Genomic DNA, 11,333 nt, shown 5'->3' with positions numbered 1-11,333 from the left:
GACGCTCTCCGGACCGAGGGCACCGTGGGGGAGCACCGAGCTGCCGCCGTCCCGATTCCGCTCCCGGTCCCATTCCAACCCCGACACTCCCATGGGCGGACGGCCAGGTGTGCCGGGGTCGGGGGACATCAGCATCCCGGGGCTCGGTCCCGGTCCCGGGCTCTGTCCAGCCAGGAGCGGCGGCGAAAATGTGGAGGCGCCGCACTCGGAGGATTACGGCGGCGGCGCGGACGGGGAGCGGAGCCGCCGCTGCCGCTGCCGCCGTATAAAAGCGCGTCCGCGCCCGCCCCGCCCGGGCTGCGGTGGTGGCGGCGGCTCCGCTCCAGGTGCGGCGGTTCGCGGCAACGTCTCGCTCGCGACGGCGCCCGTCGGTCGGTCGGTCAGTCGGTCGGTCCGTCCAGGCGTCGCGTCGCTTCGCGTCTGCCCCGTCCTATCGGATCGTTCGGCGCCGCCGGGTCCCCGTTCCCCGGGTCTCTGACCCCTGCTCTGAGCGGCCGGTTTCTTCCCACTCCTTCCCGGGTTGGCGGGTTTCCCTGTTCCTCGACGAGGTCAGTTACTTCCCGTCCTTGTCCCGTCCCCCCGGGCTGCCGGGTCCAGGTCTCTCGCCACCGCTGCTCGCTGCCGGGACTGCCGGCTCCATCCTACCCCTGCCGGTACCCGGCCCCCGGTGACAGCGTTGCCCCTCGAGTCTCTTGCAGCCCCACACCCGGCAGCAAGATGTGGCTCCTGGAGCGGCTGCGGGGGGTGGCGGAGAATGGTGGATCTCGGGGAGCGGGGCCAGAGGAATCCCCGCGGGGGTCCCGCTACAGCAACGTCCTCACCCCCGACAAGATCCCCGACTTCTTCATCCCGCCCAAGCTGAGCGCGGCGCCCGCTGAGGCCGAGGGCTCCGAACTCCCCGCAGCGGCTGCCCTGGGCCCTTCAGTCTCAGAGCAGGACCTGGCCGGGCGCAAGCCCCCGCGCAGTCCTCGCCCGTCCAGCCGGTCCCGGTCCCGGTCCCGGGCCGCCGGCCGGCACATCATCCAGATAGAGACCGCCGAGGACTGGACGGCCGAGGGGAGCTGCGGCACAAACGTAGACCCGCAGGCACAGACGGCCATGTCTCTGCCCTATGTGCCCAAGGCACAGACCTCCTATGGCTTTGCCACGCTGATGGAGAGCCCCCACACGAGGCGCAAAGAGTCACTCTTCCACAGCGAGCACAGCAGCCTCTGCCCCTCGCCCGTCACTTCGCCCAGTGCCCAGCGCAGAGCCAAGCTCAACGGCGAGAGCAGCCCCCGGGCACCTGCTGACCTGGGCGCAGCCCTCATGCACCCTGGCCGCTACTTCAGCGGCGGTGAGAGCGACACGTGCTCCTCAGCCGAATCCTCGCCCTTTGGCTCCCCACTGCTCTCCCGCTCTGTCTCCCTGCTGAAGCTTTTCAGCCAGGAGAGCCAGTCCAAGGTCATCAAGCTGAAGCACTCGGTGGCCCGCAACAGCTCACTGTCCACCGACGACAGCTCGGCCGACACCAGCCCCAGTGCTCAGCGTCGTGCCAGGAGTGCCCCGGCTGGGGCGCAGCCACCCACAGCCCTGCTTCCCCTGGACGTGCCACCGGGCCGTGACCGGGAGCACAGCCTGCGGCTGAGCCAGGGTGGGAGCCTGCGCCTGGCTGCTGAGTATGACCCCTCCAATGCCCGGCTGCGCGTGCGCCTTGTCTCTGCCGAGGACCTCTACGATGCCCTCATCGACCTGCGCAGCATCAACTGCTGCGTCTCCCTGTGCCTCAACCCTGGGAAGCTGCAGAAGCAGCGCAGCACCATTGTCAAGAACAGCCGCAACCCCATCTTCAACGAGGACTTCTTCTTCGATGGGCTGGGCCCTGGCCATGCCAGGAAGATGTCCCTGAAGCTCAAGGTGGTCAACAAGGGCAGCAGCCTTAAGCGGGACACGCTGCTGGGGGAGAAGGAGCTGCCTCTCACCGCCCTCCTGTCCTGCCTGTAGGTGCCTGCTGCCAGCCCTGGAGGGAGCCCATCCACCTGTGCGGCTGGGGTGAGGGGGGTAGGTTTTCTCTGTCCCCCAACTCTGCTAGAGGAGGGTTTGGAAGGGCCCCCTGAGGAGGGACAGGGCTGTGGTAGAGCACGGGGATCCCCAGAATCAATGCTGCTGTGGGGCTCTGCCAGCACCAGCCCTCCTGTGAAAGGGCAGGCAGGGTTGGCAGCCACAGCCTCTACCCCAGCTCCCTCCCTGCTCCTGCCTGGGGCTGCATGTCCTGGAGCCCAGCAGGAAGTGGGGAGCCTCTAGTCCAGTCCCCACCAGGAACAATGGAAACACCTGGTGGCCTCCTTTCTCCCTGTGCCTGTGGTCTCCACCTGGCTGCCATGTAAGCTGGACTTGGGTAGATCTCTGTAGCACACTTATTGCCACCTCCCAGAGCTCCAGCTCCTGGAGTCAGGTGACAGCATCGATCTCAGCTTTAATTTAAAAGACAAGTTTCTAGTCTTGGAATCTGAAAAGAAAATACTGCAGAGGTGACCTGAGAATGGGCCCAAGGCGGTCACCCTGGGGGAAAAGTCAGGTTTGTGGCTTTTGAGCCTTTCCTGGAATCTTCCTAGCCCTGCAGGACTGCAGAGATGCACAAGTCAGCTTGGTCTGACACCTGCATCCTCCTGGGCCACCCTCACTGCCCATTCCAGCATTGTCCACCACCTGGATAACTAGCCTGAGACAGTGGGAGCGGGGAGGATGCCAGCTGGGGCATTTTTGTGGGTAGATAAAATCCGCCGTGTTGTTGTTTGGTGTGGTGTCACCCATTGTGTCGGGCTCTGCATGTTTCTGTGCAGGGAGCAGGATTCACAGCGCTCCCGTCCCCACCTGTTGCAACATGCATGGACACACATGCACACACGTGTCCCTCTGTGTTAACCTTTGTTTGGGCAGTCGATGTTCCTTCCTTGTCCTTTGCAGCAGATGGCAGATCTCAGTGTTGGCTATTTATATCTGAGGCTGATCTTTTGCAGTGTTTTACTTTTGTCTGTAAATACGTTTCAGGTATGCGAGGCATGGTTCTGATCGTGCTGTGTTTGCATGTCAGGGGAATTTGGGATTTTGGGTGATTGTGGCTGTTTGTTGAGTTTGTGGCTGAAAACAAACCATGCAGGACATAAGGAGCAGACATGTCCTTTCTTCACAGGGAGTTTCTCACCTGAGCCTTCCCAACACTCCTCAAGATGATCCTTGACCCCCAGGTACCCAGGCTCATCCTGGGGGTAGATGGGGACTCTGAGGAAGGTGGGACAGGGAGATAGGCCACATCCCTGGGTGCAGGGTGAACATCCTGCCCCTGAGGTGATCTGGGGCAGGAAGGGAATCCTGCCCAGCTGGCTGCTGCCTGACAGCCCCCTGCACACCCCACCAGTAGCTTGTGCTTCATGGGGTGCTGTGCCTGTGAGGGGTTGGGGGGACCTGGGTGCTGCTGGGGAGGGTGGACCCAGCAGGCTGAGAGGGGAGGGGGAGTGAGAACTGGGCAAAAATTCTGGTGCTCTGAGAGGTTTAAGGGGTGACACATCCCCCACAGAAGAGTTGTGTACCTTTGGGTTTGGGGAAGGGGGATGCTGAGAGCAGAGCCCTGGGATGCTCCTTGGGTTGGGGCTGGCCCTGGAAGGACACTCAAGGATCTGGGGGCTGTTGTCCTGCCCCACCCCATCTTATGCCAAGGCTGTCTCTCCGGAGTCAGGTGTGTGGCCATGCAATGAGCCCTGGGATGTGTTGCTGTGAGCCCTGCTCTGTGCTGGGCTGGCAGTATGGGAGCCAGTGAATCTGAAAAATCTGATAAAAGAACTCCCCAGAAATCTTTTAGGCCTTGCTCTTGTTTCACCAGGGCTGTTCCCTGGATGGGTCTCTCCTCTGCTGGAGCTATTTTCTATTGTTCCTGCTTTGATAATTTTGTGTCTGAATTTAATGATGCATTTTTGGAGTGAAAAATATATTAATACCTGAATGGAATGTTTCTTTACAGATAATTTCCTCTTTTTAGTGCAATAAAGTCATTTCTAAAGCAGATATAGGTGTGGCCCTGACTTGTGCTTTTCCCAAGGTATTCCCCGTTATCATCCCTGCGGACTCCCACCCTGGTATGGTGGAGGAGGGGAGTAGAGCTGGGACCTCAGCAATGTCCAGACACGGGGTAGCACTGCTCTTCTGGGTGCAGCTCCCCTTTCCAAACAGCCTTACAAAGGCACAAGGTGCTTTTGAAGCTCTTCCCTGGTGCTGCTGACCAGTCATGGAGTGAGGTGGGAGTGAATCTCCTGGGGAGAAGTAGATACATGGGGAAGGGTGCTGTTCCTGCTTGGGAGGCAGACTCAGGACTGTCCTGAGCCAGGGCAGTCCCCTTGGGGCTCTGGTGAGGAAGAGCCCACGAGCCCACACACTGTGGGTATCCTTACTCCTCCACACCTGCTTCCCCAGCCTGGTCCCTGCAGCATTTCTCGGCACTGCTCCTGATGAAGAAGATGATGATGGTTTTTGCTCGCTGTCAGCAGTGTGGGCTGGAGCTCTGCCCTCGTGGGGGACTTTGAGCTCCAGGAGACCCTCAGAGGGCTCTTTGGCACACAGCCAAACTCTGAGACTGTGGCAGTGCAGCAGCAGTTCCTGCTACTCTCTGAGCTTCCCAGCCTTTTCCCCTCAAAGCCAGCAACTCTTGCCTGGCAGCGTTTGGGCATGAAATACAACCCTGCGATGTCTGCCGCGCTGAGCCCTGTCTGCAGTGCTGCGGGACAGGTCAGCCCTGAGTGACAGCTGTCACAATGAACCACTCCCAGGGCACCCCCGGCCCAGCTATCAGCATTCAGGTTACTCTCTTTTCTCCCCCAAAGGAGAGAAATTTGTCACTTCCAAATCTGCTTTTAGCCAGATGCCACTGAAGAAAATAGGAATGTTTGTCTGTTACCTAAATGCCATTTTTCTAATTTCTACTATTCTGATCATTTGACATTTTTGGTAGCTATAGAGGCTGGGTGGGAACAGATCTGCTCTCTCTCCTCTGGCCCCCACAGAGGTGGAAAAAGCAGCTTGGCAGGTGCCAATATTTTGAGTAGTGCTTTTTCTAGAGGTGCAAAGCTGCAGCAGTTAGTGACGAAATGAGGCGTATTGAGCTAGTCTGAATGAGAGTGGATGGGGTCAGCCTGAGCACGCAAAAATCCCTGGAAAGTGTTCAACATTCAAAGTGATGGAAGCAGCCAGAGGGGTGGAGAGGGGTGTCTTGTGGGAGAAGATTTAACTCTGAATTTGTAATTGAGTCCCTGTGGGAAGGAAATGTGGCTGCTTCACTGGACTTGGGAGGGTTGGGTCATGCTGAGAGGAGCCTCTGAGCTGTAGGCGGGGGGGGGGGGGGGGGGGGGGGGGGGGGGGGGGGGGGGGGGGGGGGGGGGGAGCAGGAATATGTCCACATTCCACAACACAGCCCCTCGGGTCAGGGGATGCCCAGGTAAAGCACAGCCATTGGAGGCTGCCAGGTGAGAGCCTGGGCCCAAGGACAGCTCTGTCTGTCATTGCTAACACCAGGGGATATCTGAGCCCCCGGATTCCTCTGGCCAGAGGTCCCCAGGCTGTCACAGCTGCAGCACATGTTTGGGTGGCCTAATCCGTGCAGGAAATTGAGGCAGAGCAGGGGAGAGGAGGGAGATGGTCGGATGTGGAGAAGCCAGTGGCAGCCGCCGCCCCCTTTTCCTTTATCTCCGGAGTGAGGCTCACCTGGGTGAGAGGCACACACAGGCTTTGGCTATTTTTAGTGCTGTGTTCCCACAGTGCAGAGGAGTCAACTTCTGAGAAAATTGCCTGGAGCTCATTTAGCCATAGCATGATGGCTAGCGAGGGAGGGAGAGGGCAGATTAGAGGCTCAGTCTCATCTGCGGTGTAAGGCAGGGCCAAGGCTCCCAGGGACCGTTCTACTGTAAGGAGGCCAGCAGGGCTGACCCTGCTGGGGGACACCCTGTCCCTGCTTTGTCCCCTGGCCAGGTAGGGGGTCCTGGGGCCAAGTGCTGTCTTTGGCCGATGCTCGGGGGTCCTTGGCAGTGGCTGGAACAGCTGCTTCTCCTCTGCAGATTTTTGGATGCGTTGGGCGGGGAGGAGTCTCGAGTGCTCCTCCGGGCAGCCCCAGGAGAGCCATTTCCCTCCCCCCATCCACGACCCGGCTGCCGATTTACCGTTTCGGTCAGAAAAGCATCTTCCCGTTGCCTGGCAACGTTCGGCCGGCGGAGGCGGGGAACCCACGCGGGGCGCGGGGGCTCCACGAGGAGAAGGAGATGGTGATGAGGGTCCTGCGCCGGAGCAAACCGGGTGCCCGCGGCGACTTCGCCACCTGGCTCTGGGCACCTAGGCCGGGCCAGTGGAACGCGCTTGTGCGGGACCGGGTGTGCAGAGGCTCCGGGCGGGCGCAGGGAAGTGGCGGGCGCGCCCCGGGCAACGCCGGCTGCAGGAAGCATCGGCCTCCCCCCGCACCGCGCTTCAGCGCTTTATTGCAAGCATTTGTCTTCCATGGCAGCCTGTCTGCTTTAAAGCGGAGAGGAGAGACTCCCACTGTTACTGGGAGGAAAACAGAACTTAATTGAATGCCACAATCTCTTACAGTTACATCAGGCGAGAGACAGTCACATCAGTGGAGAGCAAACCCTCTGTGGTCTCCCTGGGCCCCTGTATCCTGGCACCCTGCAGTCTGTGCTCCTCCAGGGGACATGGAAACCCCCCGGGCTGGAGTCCCAGGGGTCTGCCGGGAGCAGAGATGACCTGCAGCTCCTTGTCAGCCCGAAGGCACTTGGTGCTTTGCTGAAAGCCTGTGCCATGGCAGCAGCCGCCAGGGTGTACCCAGGGCAGGCACAGTCAGCCCCAGTGCACACAGCTCCCTATGTTCTGCTTTTCCATTTGCACTTTGCTCTCCCAGTTTGAGGCTAGCAATCCAATCAGGACCTGGGCCCAGATCTTGCCTCTATAGGCAAGAGAAAGCAGCAAGCGGACAGAAAGCATCGCTTCGGACACACCCTCCCCATTAATTCAAGCCCCTGGAGCCAGCCCTGGCTCAGGCCTTCAGCCGGGGTGCGCATACAGAGCATGTGGAACTGTGCCAGGGGAGTGCAATAAGCATGTGGTTGCAAGGATAGATGAGGGTGAGGGCGAAGGCTGCTTTGCAGGGTGAGGGATCTCTTCTGCCTCTCCTCTCCCTCTTCTCTCACTTTCCAATGACCTGCTCCTCACTAGCTGCCTGCTGGAGTTTGAAATGCCGCCTTAAAAATGTTTGCACAGTTCCCAAAGCATCAAGTAGACCCAGGTGGGAAGGAAAAAAATGGCATAAACAAGTAGACAGGAGGATTTGTTAAATGCCAGCAGCAGCTGGCAAACACTTTAATATCAGTGCAGCTGGGCACCAATCAATACAGCATTTGGGGCCATGGCCAGTGCCGGGGGCGGGGGGGAGCCCACCGTGGCTGTGCTGCACAGGGATCCTGCTGCAGTGGAGGGCACCCAGCTGGACCTGGCATGGAGCAGGGCTGGGAGATGCTCTGGGTGCAGAGCTCTTCTTCTCTCCTTGCTTCCCACCCAGACTCCAAAGCCCCAGGTGAGAGGACATGTCTCCATCTCCATCCCCACAGCCCTTTGGGTCTGTCCTAACATCCTCTCTGTATCGGGGCCATTCGACTTGGTGGGCTGTGGTGGGAGCAGGGCTCCAGCCCAGCATGGGACCACATCTGCCTTCGTGGCCAGCCTGCCAGCAGAGGCACACATGGACACAGCATGGGAGCTGGGCTGGCATTGCCATGGCAATGAAGATAACAGCAGCTGCCAGGCAGAGAGCAGGGAGGGCGGGGAGCTTGGGCAATACTGCAGCCACGCTCACATGTGCCAGGGCAGCACTGGGATCCTAGTCCAGGTCCCATCCTGTGACATCCCCTGTCCAAGCCCTGAAACGGCCCAGACAGCAGTGAGCGCATCTTCACTGTGGTGAAGCCCTCAGCACCCTTCACACCCTTGACAGAGTCAGAGGCTGCACTGAGAAATGCATAAAAATATAGATTCAAACCCTCCAATCTCTCACTGCCAGGCTATAATTAATTCCCATTTGCAGCTCTGTCCAATTTCCCTCACACAGCTCACAACTCAGTCCAATTGTCATATGAGGTTTCTGTAATCACTAATCTTATCAAGTGCATTGGTGTGAAGTGAGAAGAACACTGCAATTAGCCAGGGCAGGAGCTGCAGGTGAGCTGCTGCTTGGCGAGTGTTTTGGGGAGGACACGTGCAGGCTCCAGCCCTTTCTAGGGCCATCCCTTGCCCAGTCCAGGCAGGGTGGGATGCTCAAGGGAACTGAGGCCATGGCCGATGCCCAAGCCACTGAGCACCAGCAGCTGTTGGGAGCTTCACAGGCAGTACAGTCCTGCTGCCAGCCTCTGCTGGGGGGGAAGCTCACCTCTCCCAGCCCCCAAACACCACGGTGCTGTCAGAGGAGTCAAGGAACCTGAAGAGGGTGCTGGCAAAGAGTCCTTGAGCAGCCTCAAACCCCCCCAGCAGGCTCAGGAAAATGGGGTATAAACCCGCAAGAGATCCTACTCTGAGCTGCCGCTTGGGAGTTGACGCGCTTTTTGGCGGACAATCTGTTCCCTCCCACCGCACTGGCTGCCTGCCCACTTCATCTCCTGGCAGAGGCGTCGGGTGGGGGGAGCAGGTCTAGTGCCCAGGTCAATTCAGTAAAAGCCCCCAGGTTTTGCCCAGTGTGGGGAGCTGGGAGTGCCTCAGCCTTGGTCACCGCTCATGCCAGTTGTCCCTGGACAGGTGGCTCAGACGGCCCCCAGCTGCACCTGCCAGCACCAAGAAAGCATTGCGGCCCTGGGCCTTGTGCGTGCAGGTGCCCTGCTGATGGCACACGGCGGGGGGTGGCGGGGTCCCCACTCTCTCTGCAGCTGTAGCATCCGTGGGGTGGTGTTGCACAGGTGCCTACCAAAATCTCTCACTTTGCCACCCCCAGCCGTCTGTCGCTGCTGACACTCACTGACAGGAATAAACTCCAACACCTACCATATGCTTTGCTACTTCTGCTGCCTGCGCTCACTTGTTACTATCTATTTCCAAAGCTGGGGCTGCCTCTGTGTGGGGTGGCTGTCCGGCCCAGCTCCAGCAGTGGGAACATGGGCTGTGGGGGGTGCCAGAAACTCTGGCACCCCTGAGGCAGATGAGTGCAGGGGGTCCTTGTCCTCTGGTGGGCTCAGCCCGGTTCTGTGGGCAGCTCCTGCCCCCCACTACTTCCCACATGGGCCCCAGCTCCAGTGCTGGTCTGGAGCATGGCTGGCTGCAGCTGCTGTGCCAGTAGCTTGGGTGCTGGTGGGGCTGGCAGGTCCTGTCTGCCAAGGTGTTCAGCCCACTGATGGTGTGACCCTTCCACGGCAGCGCCCAGCCCTGCCATGCTGTGTCTGGGCACTGTGCTGTCACACCTCACCGGGCACCAACAATGTGCCTGCCCAGGCAGTGGCCCTAACCCGTGTCCTGTGGCCTTGGCTGGTGTCTGCCTGCACCAGAGCTGGATGTGGCCCCAAGCACCACACTTGCCTGGCCAGGAGCAGAACACCAATGGCCAAACTGTCCCCTAAGTTCTGGCACAGGGACATGACCCAGCATGGTGGCTCCGGGTTCTGGGCATGGGAGTCATGTCCTCAGGACTGTCCCAAGGGAAAACTGTGGGAAAGGGTGCACTGAGCAGCCATTAGCATGTGCCCCTGACCCTGGGGGCTGGAGGGTCCTGTGCAGGGACAGGCACAGCCCTCCCAAGGCAGAAGGGAGATTTAATCTCAGTGTAGAGGCACTGTGAGCGAAGCTGGTCTCTTCCACCCCTCAGAGCTGCTCTGTACGTTTAATGATCCTCACAGCCTGGAAAATTCATCTTCTTTCAAAAGTGGATGCCCATCTCAGCCTATCCTCCAGGTGCCGGATCTGGCGACACCACGAACAACAGGAAGACCTTTATAGCAGAGCTTGGCTGGGCTCAGCCTGTGCCTGTCCTGCCTCCTTGCACTGACACTGCTCTCTGGGGCAGGGAATAAGACCATGCAGGCGCACGAGCAGAGCCCAGCTGCCTGTTTCCCTGGGGCATCCCATGTCCTGCGTTTTAATTTCACCATGCAGCTTTGATTCCTGGCTTTAATTGCAGCCTGATGAGGCTGGGGCAGCAGGAGAGGAAAACATCAAGCTTAAGGGAAACAAAACAGGAGAGAAAAGAACATTTACTGGTGACTAATAGGTCCGTGGCTCGGCGTGTGTGTTTGCCTGCCACAGTGCGGGACGTTGCCAGCGCGACGAGGAGAGGGGATTTCTTCCACGCACTTGGCAAGCCGAGCCTCACAGTGCAACACAAGGAGAGAATATTTTTCCTGGGCCCATGCCGTTTCTGCGTTATTTTTAACGCCCATTGCACAAAAGTTGCACCCCCACCCTCAAACCCCTCCCCGGGTAAACAGAGAGGATCTTGCACAGGCAGGGTCAGAGCTAAATAATCCAGTGGTGACATCCTCCTCCTCTCCCTCAGCCTCTGGCGTGGCCCCACGGGCATTTGTGTGGCTCCAGCATGGCTGCCTGGACTGTTCCCCCCCGCGCCAGCGAGAGACGGGATCTCGTTAGCGAGCTCTTGGACTTTGAGCATCTTGGAAAACAGCGCTTGCTAATAAGAGAAAAAGAATTACAGCAAATAAGCCCAGCCACAGGAACATGGCCTTTTCATCCAGCGTTTTTTATTCCCCCATACTCTCCCCCTTCTCTTCTTTGCCAATGGATTGAAACTACTGTAATAAAATTATTAAATATAAAAAAATGCTGTAGCCCCCACCTCGATGTGGCAACCATGGAAACTGGATCAAGGGGACACCTGTACATTTCCATTCCAGGCTCCTGCTTGCTGAATATACAGAGGAGCACTAATTAAAACCCGGGCGCAAGCGGCGGGCAGAGGAAGGAGCTGGCCCTGGGAGAAAAGCTGTGTGGCTGAGAGGCACACCAGTGCTGGTGCTACAGGGACAGGCCCTGCCAGGTGTCCAGTGATCCTCAAACACCACCTGATGCTTCCAGCTCCCTGCAACTTCTGGATGTGGAATGACTGCTCACTGGACCCTGGGCTCAGCACTAATGAGGTAATCCTGGCCCTGATGCAGCCCTTAGTACCGAGGGGCCCTGGGGACCCCATCCCAGCTCCAAGGATGATGCTCAACAGGGCAGGGCAGAACCGGACATCAGTGATTTTATACTTTTAAACATTTCAGCAGAAGGAAGCTCTCAGATCTAGCACATGAGCACCAAGGAGCAGAAGGCTGTGTTTAACCTGC

At 58.9% G+C, this 11,333-nt stretch overlaps 1 protein-coding gene across 2 annotated transcripts; it reads left to right on the top strand.

The window, feature by feature from the left end:
* The first annotated feature begins 318 nt into the window (after positions 1-318).
* Positions 319-2,682, top strand: C2CD4C (C2 calcium dependent domain containing 4C). 2 transcript variants are annotated; one of them, XM_027901097.1, is made up of 2 exons: positions 319-371; positions 699-2,682. In XM_027901097.1, exon 2 carries the CDS (start codon positions 718-720, stop codon positions 1,981-1,983), a length of 1,266 nt encoding a protein of 421 aa, XP_027756898.1. In that variant the 5' UTR covers positions 319-371; positions 699-717; the 3' UTR covers positions 1,984-2,682. The 2 variants fall into 2 exon arrangements, with proteins under 2 accessions (XP_027756898.1, XP_027756897.1); XM_027901096.1 differs by having other exon boundaries at positions 357-375.
* The last annotated feature ends 8,651 nt before the right edge of the window (positions 2,683-11,333 follow it).

Source organism: Empidonax traillii, unplaced genomic scaffold (genome assembly GCF_003031625.1).
Source record: "Empidonax traillii isolate 1590-97213 ecotype Southwest subspecies unplaced genomic scaffold, ASM303162v1 scaffold761:size885847, whole genome shotgun sequence".
Lineage (NCBI taxonomy): Eukaryota > Metazoa > Chordata > Aves > Passeriformes > Tyrannidae > Empidonax > Empidonax traillii.
This window is presented reverse-complemented; position numbering and strand designations above follow the sequence as displayed.

Coding starts and splice junctions, on each gene's coding strand:
- C2CD4C (XM_027901097.1), top strand. CDS start 718: ATGTGGCTCCTGGAGCGGCTGCGGGGGGTGGCGGAGAATGGTGGATCT.